The following is a 15894-nucleotide window of genomic DNA, read 5'->3' on the forward strand; positions in this document are numbered from 1 at the left end:
TCAGGCTCTGGATTGAAGAAATTTGACAGTAGCTTAGAAAGATGGCAGACAGTGTGATTCTAAGGTAAAGGAGAGAGAAGATGTTCTTGCTGCCTTGCGTTACCGCACACAGCAAGTCACTCCGCCTTCTCGTAACACTTTTGAGGGACGAAAACAGCTGGTTTTTCCGTCAGTCCCGTACATTCAATGGGTTACAGGATCTATCAAGAACGTTTTGAGTAGCCACAACGTAAAAGCTGCCCCGCAAACCCTTTCCAGACGTGCTCAGTCATCTCTAACTCTGTTTAAAATATAAGTGCTACACGGCCAACGTTTGTATAAACGTAACCTTTCCTTGAAGGAAAAAGGAACTGACGCCGTTTACTAAAGCCATTCCGTGCAATGACTGTGATCAAGAGTATCTACCGGACAGACCAAACGTCAGTTTAGCGCGTGTTTGAAGGAGCATCCAGAGGCGGTTTTTCTTTGCAAGGAGGAAACTCTGCGTTGAAGAAGCATGCTTGCCAATATAACCACGCAATTGCGTGGGGGGTAATTTTAATTATTTAATTCCACCAACCTGCGGTATCATCAACACCGTTGTTTGGAAGATTGGCACATAAATGCCGCCTACGACTTTTGATCCCCCCCGATGAAAACACTAGACAGGAGTGTCGAAACTTTTGAAGCTTCAAACAGATTGTTACCAACTGATTGTTACCAAATGAAAGAAAACATTAATTTAAAGCTACTTAAATGTTATAAGGTACTCAGGATAACACTGAGAGTCGTAAAATACAACAAAGATCGTTGGGTTCCCTGTGTTGTCGACAACTGACTCATACAGAATCTCTGGAATGGAAGGATTTTTCGGAGGAGGAACAATCATGGCTGAGTTGCCTACACAACATTGCCCAACAAGGACGCGGGCGAGGTACATGTAGCGAGACCCAGCTCCACCCCCAGCGTATCCAACGGAGTAAGAGGCATCTCTGGCAAAGTACACCCCGCGTCCAAACGCAACTCCTGAAAACACAAAAAAACAACAAATTATTATTGATTTGCAAGAAAGAAAAGGATTTAGACAAAGTACTGATTCCAAAAAACACAACAAGATACATGTCGACGACAAAAATAGGACAAATTTAATTGATCTAAAAGAGGGGCAGTACAGTTAACTATCTCCAAGTGGATAACATTGCCTCACATTCACGAAGTGATTGATGCTTGATCCCGGTTCAATTTACTTTCCATATTTGTCCATAATACGGACATCCTGGAGCTGGTTCCGAGGGTATCTGATTTAGAGAGAATGGACTGTATTCTTCTGAGACTGAAGCCTAGAGCCGCTCAATTTCATCATACATCCCTTATATGCGAGCTGCAGTCTGTAGCTGGATATGGGATTTGGGTCTACATAAGAAACCCCTCACAACATGTCACCTCCCCTCAGCAACTTCAAAAATAAGTACTTACCATGCGCCCCACAAAAACTCTTGTTAAAGCCCTGCGTGTTTATAGAAGTTACATTTTTAGCATCGGTGCCATGAAATAGCTGTCGTTCATTATTTCCTCCGTTGTCTTGGTCCATTTTTTGTTTTCTCACCACATAAGACTGATAAAGATGGGGATTTTGAACTCGCTCGATTTTCTGAATATTGAATCCCTGGGCAGTTAAATGAAATTTGCTGGCTACAGTTTGGTACTCAGAGGACCCTACGGCGAGTGGTACCAAGTGCACAGTCCTACCATGGTAAGGCATTGGATCCCAGTGCTTTGGAAGAGAAATACCTGAAACACACGAAAACAAAGATTGATTTTTTGCCTATAGGGTAGTCGCCTTCCATGTGGAAAATGTGAAGAATAACATACAGTTCAAATACGGTGTAATAAATACAGCTGACGTAACCCAAGACTAGCAAACTTACAGCAAAATAACCTTAGAATTAACTTACAACAAAACAATCAATCGTACAACAAAGAACACCGAGGAAGAGTTTGGTATTACCTAATGTTACAGCCGTTGAACAATCTTTCTCCCTAGACATGTCAATTAAAACTCAATTCCTGACCGTGCTCTGAAACTCCCATTGATAAAAAAGATTCGTGGAAAAATTGCGTTACTTCCGTTTCTCTTCAAATTTGGCAGACCGGATGTTGATAAAATTAGCCATCCTCGGAGACCCAAGGGCAGTCAGTCGAGACGGGACGAGAAATTCACGGGCAAAATCGGGACTGGCGTTAAGTTTTGAAGTAAGGAGAGAAGAGCCCCTGGGAACATACCTTTAACGGATGAGTTCCAGAGCAAATAACATATCTACGGTCGGCCTTTTATTTCTATTGCTCTCCTTGTCTGGTTCTGGTTCATACCCTGTGACGAAAATTTGGGTCGCAAAAGGACCAGCAAAATCCAAGGGAGGACAATTGTCTGTACATGTGTAAAATCAAAATGCTTGGTCAAAACACCTTCGAATATCCTACTAGAATGAATCAGGAAGAAGACCAATTGCAAGGGAAGGTACTAGTCGTCTTTTAGCAGCTTTTAGGGTTCCGCTTCTAAAATTACCATGGCAAATTAAGTTTGGTGCAAGTAGTGCTATATTTGCTTTGACGCATTTGTCCTAAATGCAAAATATATGTGTAATGTCCCGCAGTTAAATAAAGTTTTGCAGTTATGAGCCTAGAAGTGTTTTTGTCAATTGTTGCCGCCTCTATGGCTTAAAGTTCGATGAAACAAATGTTGAGAGAAAGAGAAACATCACTGGCAATTTCGTAAAAAATTTTGAGGCATTCTGTGGCCAAACAATAGCCGGCGATGGAAGACCCCAAGCTGTTTGTGATACTTGCAAGTATCGAGTACGACGCGCATAGAAATTTCGTAAAGAAACTGCAATTACAGCAGCCTTGAAGTTTCATTTCTGACATCTTGTCAAAGCGGAAACGAAACAGCTGCTATCGTACAACGGAAACCCGCAGGTGAAAGACTTGTATCTAAGCCCGCAGATGAGAGGCAGGAAGATCATGAGACAGCTGTTTTTCAGCCTGAATTGCATAGCGTGATTAATCTAAATGTAATTATAAAAGAAACAGTGGGGCAACCAACCAAACCTCTATTTGTCAGTGCGTACCCCAAGTACAAGAAACTAGACGCTCCTTGAGCGTACACTGGGTTGCCTGTGGTACGTGTTACTCAAAAAAAAAAAAAAAAAAAAAGAAGGGACTAAGTTGGCTGGTATTGAACTGCAGCGTTCCAGGCAATTTTTTCAAGTCGGGGGTCATTAAGACCATTTAAGCGGTAACCCAGAAGTCGAACCACCAGAGGTCCTTTGGCTCACACGTTCATACGACGAAACAGATCTTTTTCAGAGGTTAAAAACCTGGCTACCAGCCTATTCATCATTTGCTAGAAAGAAAAAATTCCTGTTATCTTTTGAAAAATAGGCACGCATTGCGTACTTGTGGTAGTGCAGTAATACAGCGCTTTATTCCATATTGTCAACTAAGCTGCGTTTTGTCTTCCAGTAGATTGTAGTTATCTTTGCGTAATATGTAGCTCTAACAGTACACGATATTGTTTTGGTATTGTATATCATTGTAGTGCCATGGTAGAAGTCTTAGGTAAATAGCCCCCTGAGAAGACATGTGGTTACTAGAAAAGTACTAAACCCAGAAAGATTGAAGAAAATAAAAGGGAATTGAGAAATATTGGCTTCTAGGCTGACATGTTGATCATTTCAAGTTCCGTCACAACTTCTTTTCACCAGCGAGTACTCTGCGCGCCTGACAGCTTTGTCATACAAAAGTTCACTAAGCGAACCCTTATCCGGCGGGGTTAGTATCTGGATGGGTGACCTAAAAAATTACCACTTTGTAACAGAAGCATAGGACCGAAAATTCTATTTTAACGCTCAAAAATGCGAACTAAGCAAAGTACAGATTTTGTTAGCTTGCTTTATGCAAAACAAATATTGATGCAAAAAGTAAATAAATATTGATACACAGTTTTTAGGAAGAGCAGAAGGAAGTTTTCAGGACGGTCGATCGAGAATAAAATATTTTGCCATCAGCAACAAAATGTACGACATGAGAACAACATTAATTTTGAACCGCAAATATAAAAAGTTACCATAATCAAAAAACATTTTAAGAGATTTTTGCTACGTTCAATTTTGTTGTTGTACTCTTGGCTGCACATGTATAAAATCCCAAAATCGAAAGTGACATCGAATTCAGCGGGCGCCGTGATCAAGTTACCGCAGCGTGTTTACTCGCGAAACAGTGAAGCATCTGTGTCAAATGATGGCAAGATACCGGGTTTTTGTTTTTGTTAGTTTTCTTTTACTTTCAAGTGCTATAAAGTTTGACATGAAATGTGCGAATTCAACACAAAGATCACAGTTGCCCAACTCTTGAGGTTGACAATTGTTTCTGCAAAGTCAAAAATTTACTCTCCAAGACGAGGTTATTCATCACCAAGTAACTACATCGTTTTGCAAATAGCAGCTACTTTATTATTCATGAGCGCCACAATTTTTTGCTGATTTTGGGGCTCATTTTGTTGAAACTGAAGCACGCTTCCAACAGAGCTGTTTATTTTCGTGAACCCTTCCTACTTCAATTGCGTGCGTGCAAACAAGACACACAATCCGTGTCACAAAGCATATGCAATTAAAGAAATTTCTGACAGTTCACGCAAACCCTTTTCGAAAGAACCTTGACCGTAAATAATGAAGCACAAAAGAGACCACAAGCTTTCATTCAAATAATTCTTCACTGTCACATTTCGCATGATTTCGAGTGCAATTTGGAATAAATAAGCACGAGCAAATTGTTTCAAAGACATCTACCACAGGTGTACGTTGAATTCCCTGGTTGCCGTGGGACATAACTATAGCATCTCGCATCTGTATTACATCGAAAGCAAATTACGAGAAGCCGATAAACTTAATCTTTCGATGAATGTCTGTTTGTCTGTTGCTTGTGAACTTTTAACACATCCTTTTCTCTTTGTATTTACGCGCTTCGGTGTTCGACATTTTCAAAGTTCATGATGTGGTTGAAATGGTGGACATGGCTTGCAACTTTGGAGTTTTGGTAAAAACCTGCCACTGCCTTTTTTATCCGCAATTCGGGTCTTTAATGGTCTTTCGTTTTGGCCATAGTACACAAACTTACACTGTGTGCAATTGATTTTGTACACTATGCCTGATTTCTGACAGTCAGAATCGTTCAACTCTTTGGGGCGCGGAACTTGAAAAGGCTGTGTTGATGGTTAGTTGTGGTTTGTAAGTTACTTTGACCTTTTGTTGTTTCAAAATGCGACCTATTGTCTCGGAAACGCCCTGTACATACGGCAGCACTACAAAGCCATGGAAGTTGTTCTCGGCGGGTTGTTTGTTGCAGTTTTGCAGTCGCAGTTTTGAACTTTGAATAAAGGACATGAGATAATTGTTATCTCGCAGAACGGCTTTGACTCGTTGCGTTTCTTCTCGTCTTCCTTTATTAGTTGACGGAATGGGTGACACGAAAAGAAATCGAGATAACGGTCGGTGTGTGTCGGTTTTCTGTAAACATCCACTTGAATTTCGGTGCCGCGTCTACTTGTAATGATTTCTAGAAAAGGTAAGCCTATTCGTGTTTTCAAGTTCCAAAGTGAACTGTATATTTGGGTTAATTGAGTTCAGATGTTTATGAAACTCGTCGACTTGATCCTTTTTTAAACAAGAATGACTATCGTCAACAAAGCGAAACCACCATTTGGGAAGGTGCGAGAATGTGGAGATAACCGTTTCCTCAATTTCTTCCATAACCAGGTCGGCTAAAACTGGACTAATGGAAGAACCCATGACACATCCTAAAATTTGTTTGTAGTGGTCGCCATCATATTTGAAGTAATTGTGGTTGAGTACGAAGATGTTTTCAATAAAGAGATTGGTTCGTTCTGCTAGGATTCCGGTCTTATTGTAGCAATACAATACAACTTTATTGGTTCATCCACTACATGCTTTTCTAGAAACCAATTACAATATAAGTATAAAATCTAAATAAAAGAATATATCACAAAGATACCAACAAATAAAAAGATATACATCATCAGATTCGCATTGGATGTCTTATTTGCTAAAAATGTATAAAAAGCACGATTCATAATTTGTTTTTTTAAAGAATCTAAAGAGCTGATATCCCGAATGTTCGTAGGCAGGCTATTCCATAGAGAAGTACCACTGTATTTAAACGATCGCTGTGCTGTTGTTGTTCTGCAAAGAGGTACATGCAGTTTGTCCTTATTTCTGGTATTTCCCTCATAGATCTCCGATCTTATTGTGAAAACGTTTCGTAAAGTGAGACCGTTGAGGCTTTTATAAGTCATAATAATGTCTCTGACCTCCAGCTGCATAGCAACCGGAAGCCAATTTAGATCTTTCAAATAGGGCGTGATATGTTCGAATTTACGCGCACCAGTTACGATCCTCACAGCAAAATTCTGTACCTTTTGCAGCCTCTCAATATTTTTCTTGGTCACACCTGCCCACACAGACGAGCAGTCAAAGAACAATTTACTAAACGATAAAGCATTTATGATCTTAATCAGTGTTGATCTGTCAAATAAGTAATTTACGCAATTTATTTGACATAAGCTACCCGTACATCTGGATACTAAGTCAGTCACATGTTCATCGAAACTCAGATGTGAATCCATAACAACCCCCAGACTCTTGCCAAAAAGGATGGAAATATCTCTTTGCCAAGCAAGGAAACAGCAAAACCTTCTGGCACACGAGATAACATCTGAGGAGTTCCGAGTAGCAGCAACTTTGTCTTAAGTTATCCGGATTAATCAAGAGGCTATGTGCACAGCACCAGGTGGCAATCCTTTGTAGATCTTCAATCAAATGCACCTTAGCCACCTCTGTCTCTTGAACTCGAACAGAAAAATATAGCTGCGAATCATCAACGTAACTCTTCAGGGAGCAAAGGGACGGGACGCTTGGAAGATCGTTTATGTAGATGTTAAAAAGTGCCGGTCCCAAAATCGACCTCTGGGGCACACCATGTGCCACCTCCCTGGGATCTGACACTTCCTGGCCTATTCTAACGCACTGAGCTCTGTCCGACAAAAAGCTCCTAAACCATTCGATGGCTTCTCTGGAAACACCTAATACTCGAAGCTTGCTTAACAAGATCTTGTGATCGATGCTATCAAAAGCCTTTGAAAGGTCTAATAGCACTAGCGCTGTGATCTGTTTTCGATCAATAGCTTCAAAAACCATACCAGACATGAAGATGTTAAGGGTCTCGGTGGAGTGCTGCTTCTTGTTCCCGTGCTGGTGTTCCGTCAAGCAATTTCGACGTGTCATATACTCCGTCAGCTGGTTTAAAGCCGCTCGCTCACAGATCTTAGAGAGGGCGGGCAACAGTGATACGGGTCGATTATCATTAGGAGTGTCATGCATGATCCCCCTCCTTTAATAATGGTATAATGGTACCACCTCGGACTCCCTCCAAGACTTTGGAAACACGGAAGTTAAAAGTGATCTATTTATTAGCTCTGTCAGGACAGGGAGTATGACTGGTAGTGCATCTTTTATTAGTGCATCTTTTATTAGCCTCTCCTTAGTTATTTTTAGGACTAAGTCCACAGGTATGGAGGTGAACAGAGACTTCACATCTAAGGAGATCATGACTTCTTCGGTAGTTACTAAAACAAGGAATGACCTACAATGATCTACAATGACCTACTACAATGACCTACAATGATCTACAATGACCTACAATGAGCTACAATGATCTAAAATGACCTACAATGACCTACAATGAGGGCCCAACATAGCTTTGGCGGGATGCGGGATGGGGCTTAAAATCGAGGCGGGATGTGGGATATGAAAAATTTTAAAGGCAGGATGTGGGATGAAGATAGGACGGCGAGACTGACGAGACCAGGATATGCTGCGTTTTCGTAGGCGGGATTCGGGATAGGATAGTTATCTGCGGGATAGTAAGTAACCTCAAGTGACTTGAAGAGCTTTAATTTGCTTGGAGAATGAAAATTTCGGCTAAAAGACCCTAAAACGATCCCCAGAAACCACGCAAAAAGGTAAAATAGACCTATTCCGGTCACGCGATTTTCTGTTGTTTGTCCTCTCGGAGTAACAAGTGGCGCGGGTTAGAAGTAACCTTGTGGTCAAAGGGCCGATCTCTTTCAACCACGTTGCGTTCGTTGACGACACCGTCAACTTCGCCAACCACGACTGAAAAATTAAACCTGTGACATAATAAACTGCATTGCAATTTATTATGAAAGGGAAAGCGTTAGAAGTTGCTTTCTCCGTAAGGAAAAATTTTGCAGGGGATGGTACTCCAAGGAATGATGATGGACTTGCAGAAAAATGCAGGCTTTGTCAGCCCTCTGGTATCTGCTCAGAATTCAACAAGGTGGCATATGTTCACGACACTCAAATGACCTGTATCAAGATGTTCACAACCCTAAAGAAACTGCGGAATTCGGCCTTTAATAAGAGTATTGGAGATCTATTTTCTGTATTTTCCGTTCACGAAAAGCACCAGGCGTATGACTCCTGCGACCTTTCAGGTGCGATCTTTAGAGTGAGCAGGTACTTACAGTTACTCTACCAGAGTAACACTAACTGCCGCGTGCTACTTTCTTTAAATGGCCTCGAAGGAAGCGTGGCAGCGAAGATGGTGGAGTCAGGCAGGAAGCTACTCAAATGGGGATTGGGCTGACAAATGAAGAAACATCTAGATCCGCTGGGATATGACAATATCAATCTACTGAGTTGCATGACCCTTGGTGTAGTCTTTGCCGGGAAGCACAGCAAAAGAAGCATTAAAATGCACAGCTGCGACTTCATGGTCTGCTTATATCACACAAGCTGTGGGTCATGGTGCCGAGTCCCCGAGTCCACAATACCACTACCTCCAGCGATCAAAGCCACGAAAGACGAAATTTCAAAGATGCAGGACTGGACAAGTGCGCATGGGTCTATGCGAGAGAGAAGTGTGCGCCAGGAAATCACCATGGCAAGGGCTGGAACACGTCCAGATTACCTGTATCAAAAGGAAGTTGAGGTTGGAGAAAAAGTCAGCTTTCGGTCGACTTCAAATGCCACAAACAGAGACATGCCACACGAGGACGAACCTGAGAAGAATACTGTTGAAGACGAAGTGTCCGAATTCGACTCCAGTAATGATTAGGGTAGTTGTGCGGGTGAAGATCTTATAGAAGACGAAAGCAATTTAGGGAATCTACAAATTACTCGAGATAAAGATGTTCTCATGAGCGCAACATCCCGAGTTGGCCGATCTGTTCGTTTTAATAGTCGATACGTTTTCTAAAGTAGAGCCAGGAGCAGGAAATCAGCTGTTTCTTGAAAATGGCCAGCACCTGTCGTTGCTGACAGTTACGTTCAGTTGCACTGGGTAAGGCTCAGTAAAGAAACAGCTTCATTACGGCGCATTTTCCCCCTCACCTGAGCTGACCTAAGTGTATCTTTAACCTTTTCAACACTGACTGTAAATAGAATGTTCGCTCACTTCAATACCCCGGGGGGGACCCCCGGATTCAATCCTCCGTAAGTGGCGTTTTTCAGTCTAACTGAACTTTTGCGTAAGTAAAGTCATGACATTACTGCTGATGGGAGTACGTTATTGGAAGCTATATAAACTGTCATTCAGTCTAAATAGCGGCGGGATGCGGGATAAAAAAAGCCTATTTTTGAACCTCTACAATGACCTACAATGAGCTACAATGACCTACAATGGCCAACTACAATGACCTACAATGAGCTACAATGACCTACAATGGCCAACTACAATGACCTACAATGACCTACAATGACCTACAATGGCCAACTACAATGACCTACTACAATGACCTACAATGACCTACTACAATGACCTACTACAATGACCTACAGTGATCTACAATGACCTAAAATGACCTACAATGAGCTACAATGACCTACTACAATGACCTACAATGATCTACAATGACCTACAATGAGCCACAATGACCTACTACAATGACCTACAATGACCTAAAGTGATCCACAATGACCTACAATGAGCAACAATGACCTACAATGAGGTACATTATGAGCTAAAATAGGCTAATGACCTGTAATGAGCTAGTCTGAAGTGTCCGCCCTTTGGTGGGTTTGGGCAAGGAGAAGGCCGACAAATCAGACTAGTAATAAGCTAAAATAGGAGATAATTTGCGAGGGCACCGCAGCATGTTTGCAGCACAAAGGTTACAAACATTCCACTCTGCGCTTTGAACCAATCAAAACCTTGTTGCTGAGCAAGTTAAAATTTTCATTGTGCACTCTGAACCAAAGAAAACATTCTCTTCATTTTTTCCTCCTCTAATATATATATATATATATATATATATATATATATATATATATATATATATATATATATATATATAGATACGTAGACTTGAACTAGGTCAAAAACATTTATTTGCTACTCCGAGTTTCATGCTTCTCACGAAGCAATCATCAGGCAACTGCCAAAAAGAAGGAATACATGGTGTTTTACAGTGATTTTGAAAATAACGGTAGCAATTCACTATAGGCTGGGGTGCATAGCAACGGTTAAACAATACAAACTGTTTCCAGTGAGCTGCTAAAAATAAGCCTTAAATAATTACGCTATTGAGAAGGAATTTCTTTGCATGTCTGCAACTTGTTACAAGCTCATTTCTGTTGTTAAGGGTCGCCAAATCTGGTCTACAAATTATATAGTATTTCTCCCACAGACATAAATTACACTTCTTCGTTACATTTGAATAGGATCTCGCATGCCTAACAATCCGCCATTTAATGTGATAGTCGACTTTCTTGTCTTTCAAACCCCATACATATTTACTAAGTTCAGTGGAATTTCTGTAGCGTTCATTTCTAAAGGAACATGTGTGGTTTCTATAACGTGATTTGAATGATGTGTCGCAAAGACCGATGTAAGTTTGCTTTGACTGAGATGTTGTGACCTCTGCTTGCTTGCTTGCTTGCTTGTGACCTCTGCATTATATATATATATATATATATCGTTTAATCCACTCTTTGCAGTTAGAACTATGTATAAACTGAATTATCAAGCGGTATCATTTACAAAACTATTAAAAATAATTAAGGTATACTAATGTAAAATCTACATAATAATTAATCTAGAAATCTAAAAGTTATAAAATCATTAGCTCTCTTGGTTCTTGCCTCCTGGCGAACGGACTTTTCACTCCCAGATCTAAGATTGTAAGGAACATTATAAACATTAGCCTGAGGGCGGAGTTTCCACTTCGCAATGAACTTCCTACTTAATGTTTCTCGCCTGACTTCTAGACTTGGAAGGCCAGATATGGTCAGGGCTTCCTTATAACCAACACCCGGGAGTATTACCTTAAGGGCTCTCCTTTGTATAGATTCTAATTTAGATGACAAATATTCAGGGATGTCTTGCCAAGCAGCCACGGCATATTCCAAAATGGATCTGACAGAGCACTTATAAATATTTAAAATATTGCTATTCACTACACCAGCTCTTTTAAGCACTCTTAGGGTATATAAACGTTTGGCGGCCTTACAATAAATATAGTCTATGTGGTCATTCCATTTAAGATCGTCTCTGATTTTAACACCAAGTAATTTAAAAGATGAGACACGTTCGAGCTGGTGATTTCCAATACAAATAGGTGGAATTACAGAGTTCAGGTACTCCATAAAATTTATCAGCATTTCATTACACTTCCGAGGGTTTAGCTTCATCTTATGGGCAGTACAAAATGAATGTGTGTCTCTAACAGCCAAATCGAGAAGGCTTATTGAATTGCGAGGCAGGATTTCTACAACTGTGGTATCATCAACGTATTTTGCTCTCACATTCCAATCCTTCAGTTAATTAGTTAATTCAGTTAATTAAGATTTTATCGTTGCCAAGCGAAGCCTTGATATTTCTACATTTTCATTTTAGCTTTAAAACAAAGGAAAACCATGCAAGGGTCTTTTCACAGTTTGTTTCTGCCTTCAAGGCCACGTGCGTAATTGCTGTAGTCATTTGGGCTGTCACGCAATGGACTAAAAGCGTTGCGTGACAACGAACACTGGATGTTTTCTGCTCATCAAACTCTTCACCATGATCCTCTTTTGTCTTTTCCTTTGATTGTAAGCCATTTAAGTAGGCCATTGTAGCTCATTGTAGGTCATTTTAGCCCATTGTGGGTTATTGTAGATTACTGTAGGTTATTGTACATCACTTTAGGTCATTGTAGCTCATTATATGCCATTGTAGGGCTCTCTTTGTAGCTCATTGTAGGTCGTTCGCTAATTTTAGCTTATAATGTACCTCATTGTAGGTCATTGTAGGTCATTGTAGATCACTGTAGGTAATTGTGGGTCATTGTAGATCATTGTAGGCCATTGTTTGTAAATCACTGTAGGTCATTCCTTGTTTTAGTAACTACGCTGATTTATCGCAGTCTTAGCTCGACTTGCGTGACGAAGGCAAAACTCCATAACGAGGTAGACTGCTCTACTTGGCCGAAGTCACGCAAAACACCGGATGAAAGTCGAGAAATGCCATGCCGTACTCGAAAACAGAAAATTGTTTGGTTTGGAATAGCTGTTTCAATTTGGAGTTTGCTGCTTTGTTTCTTGCAACGTTCACTTTCTTACGATCGAGGCCATGCGAACTTCAATCCAAGCAACAGACTGAAAGTCCCGTTCGACAATGTCCGCAACAAAAGACCAGCTGCCATTATGGCTTCTGATGTTTTCTCGTCTTGTTCACAATTAAATTTTTCTTTCCCTTCTGTCGTCGTGGAACCTTCTGTCTCCGGCCAGAAGTCAAATTTATTTATGTTTGTTCTCATCACTTCTGGAGTGGGTGGCAAATTCTTCTCGGAGAAACGGGATGCGATTCGGAATACGTGGTTAAATCAAAGTGGCGCTAACGTTTGGTGGAGACATGCCTTCGTTTTGGGAAGTGCTGATAATCGCGATGGGCCCAGCGAAAACGAAATCCAGCGAGAGGCAGAGCTCTATAACGATATATTGCAGTTCAGCAGCATCGACAAGTACAACAATTTAGTGATCAAAGTTCTTTCTGGCTTTCGTTGGGCTGTCACGCAGGTAAACCCGCGATTTATTCTAAAGGCCGACGATGATGTGTATGTACGCTTACCCCATTTGATGATCTGGCTTACTTACTTTGGGAAGGGTCAATTTTACGGGGGATATGTCAATAATGGGGGCATTTATCGCAAGCTCTTAGGACCTTTAGTTGCCCGTTTTTATGGGCGTAACAGTGTATCCTTTGACTGTTACCCCGAAGCTCGTTTCCCACAATATTCCGCTGGACCCTTCTACGTGCTATCGTCTGATGCAATGGTATCTTTACTCCAAAACATGCGTAGATGGAAAGTATTTCCTGTAGAAGACGCATATGTGGGAGTATTAGCAAGAGAGAGTGGCTTAAAGCCCGTAGGTATTCCCGGATTTAAAATAAATGACTATCGGAGACTTTACCACAGGTGTACGTTGAATTCCCTGGTTGCCGTGGGACATCAATATAGCATCTCGGATCTGTATTACATCGAAAGCAAATTACGAGAAGCCGATAAACTTAATCTTTCGACGAATGTCTGTTTGTGTGTTACTTGTGAACTTTTAACACATCCTTTTCTCTTTGTATTTACGTGCTTCAGTGTTGTATTTACAGTAATAGTGAAAATTATTAGACGTAAACGAAATTTATTAAATTATGCCGGAAATTAATAATGGTAATAACATACATGAAAAATTCAAGACAGTTAACTTCAGCAGAAGCAACGCACACCTGTCATACAATTATGGAAAAATTGCGCCATCCAGGGCTCGCATTTGATGGGCTATCATATGCAAAAAGTTCACTTTTATTGCACCATTTCAACTTTCTGCACTCTGTTTTGGATTAATTGATGTGCTCTCAGCCAATCAATGCACTGAATATTTTTTGTGTCTATTACTGGGTCTGATATTATGTGTGACTTCAAAGTGGAGTTTGATTTGAAATCACAAGATTGATTTCAGACCAAATGGCATAACACAAAGTTCAATTACCACTTTATTACATCCATTTAGAAATCTCACAATTTAATCGCTCAAATACAGGATTTTAGTCAGTCAGTTGGAAACTCCCCTAGAAGTATGTCTTTATAATAGGGGAATGGTCATGAAACCCGACAAATTTCTTTGTTGTATGTTTTTATTCTCTTTTTTGGCCTTGACTGTGCACAAAACACAATAGTTGTGTACTCCGTACTGAGGAACTAACCAATAAAAATGTGTTTGTTATGTAATTCATGCATAGTGTACAAGCGCAAAACAAAAGATTGTGGACGGTCATGGACTTTCCAACCTAAATCTTGGCATCATTGTTTGCTCCATTGATGTTTGCCGAGCTTCAAAACCAGTCCCCTCTATTAACTATGGCCTGAAGGAATTCATTATCCTCATTTGCTTATTTACATAGACTAGCTTAAGTTATAGTAGATTTGTAACAAACAGTGCAATCCAAGTCTGGTAGTATCTGGCTAATAACACGCTTGATGAGGGCGTGACTACAGTTGAAAGTGGTTTTAAAGACAATAGTCTTGTTACCACCAGACCTACTGTTTTCTACTAAGCCATCCTGTTTCATCACTGTAGTGTATTGCGCAAAACAGAGGGAGCAACAATCTGAAGGGATATTCCTCACCGGTAGACATCTTTTTTTTAATTTTTAATTTTTAAAAATTTTTCATATTGAATTAGTGAGCAGCACGTCTGCAAACTCAAAGAGTTCAAAAACTATATATTTCCTACAAGTTTCGTGTGACACTTCGTCAGGGATGTTTTACAATACAACACAAGGGACCTGTATATATACCTACATAAGAGAGTTAAAAAATCTTTTTACATCACATAAAACGGCACCTACAAGAGCAGATTTGCGTGTAGGAAACAGGCAGAAAGGTGTGCAAGGAGTGACATATTTTGTGCCTTACATAATTTTGGGGCCCACAGTTTTATGGTTACACATAAAAATCGTGCCTTTCGATGCCTTTCATGAATGATTTACGTACATTTCCGTGATGAAATAAATATGACATACGATGTTTTCATTAGTGAAAAATTGTCGTATTGGCCTTTTGATTGGTCGGACGATTTTTTTCACTAGTGAAAAATTGTCATATCAGCCTTTTTTGATTGGCTAATATCATGTTGAACTTTGGCGCGAGTGGCCTGTGCAGTGGGAGTAAAATTTGTAAACATGGCTGCCGACTGGTGTATGGTTTTCAAAGCTTTTAATCTTTTATTGCTTAGTTTTCTCCACAAAATACTTCAGAAGATCTTAAAAAGTTTTAAAAGTGCTCAAGCAAGGTATGGAAGGTAAAGATTTCTTTTAATTCAAAAATATTTTGCTATTTGTTTGGGGCTTTATTACTCACTCGTTGTGAAGGATCGTTAAACTCACTCATTCACTTCGCTCACTCGTTCGTTTACGCGATCCTCCACAACTCGTGAAAAAAAATCGTATGCACTCACCAACCATGAAGTAATCTATATTTATGTTACATGAGAACTGCCCTCTTTCTTAGCCAATCAGAATTGAGTAATTTTTTCCATGCATATTTTTAATAGGATTTATAAATTATTTAACTCTAGAAGCCTTACTTTGCTTATGAAATTAATTATCTTATATTTAGTAGTCTTTTTTTCCCTTTAACAGTATGGTCAAATGATTTAAGGGCAATAAAATTATTATTGTATGCGTATAGACTATTTTTTGTTATATGTAATAGAATTAAAGAATTATTGGACACTAAAAGTCAACCCTTATTTTATGGATTAGGTAAAGTCAGCTTACAGGCCTAGT

At 40.1% G+C, this 15894-nt stretch overlaps 2 protein-coding genes across 2 annotated transcripts in view; one reads left to right on the top strand and one right to left on the bottom strand.

Moving 5' to 3' along the window:
• Positions 1-380: 380 nt before the first annotated feature.
• LOC138032560 (protein mono-ADP-ribosyltransferase PARP15-like) lies at positions 381-3186 on the bottom strand. Its single transcript, XM_068880267.1, has 3 exons — positions 1988-3186; positions 1456-1770; positions 381-1005 (listed from the first exon to the last, which is right to left on the bottom strand). The coding sequence occupies exons 1-3, from the start codon at positions 2025-2027 to the stop codon at positions 728-730; spliced, it is 633 nt and encodes a 210-aa protein (XP_068736368.1). The 5' UTR covers positions 2028-3186; the 3' UTR covers positions 381-727.
• A 7268-nt stretch (positions 3187-10454) lies between these two features.
• The window catches only part of LOC138032825 (beta-1,3-galactosyltransferase 1-like), a 5739-nt gene continuing 299 nt past the window's right edge, over positions 10455-15894 (top strand). The window contains exon 1 of the mRNA XM_068880545.1: positions 10455-15894. This exon is cut by the window's right edge and continues 299 nt beyond it. Coding sequence (XP_068736646.1) covers positions 12573-13772 — 1200 coding nt within the window. The 5' untranslated portion in view covers positions 10455-12572 and the 3' untranslated portion in view covers positions 13773-15894.

The sequence above is a fragment of the Montipora capricornis genome, chromosome 14 (assembly GCF_036669925.1).
Source record: "Montipora capricornis isolate CH-2021 chromosome 14, ASM3666992v2, whole genome shotgun sequence".
Classification (NCBI taxonomy): domain Eukaryota; kingdom Metazoa; phylum Cnidaria; class Anthozoa; order Scleractinia; family Acroporidae; genus Montipora; species Montipora capricornis.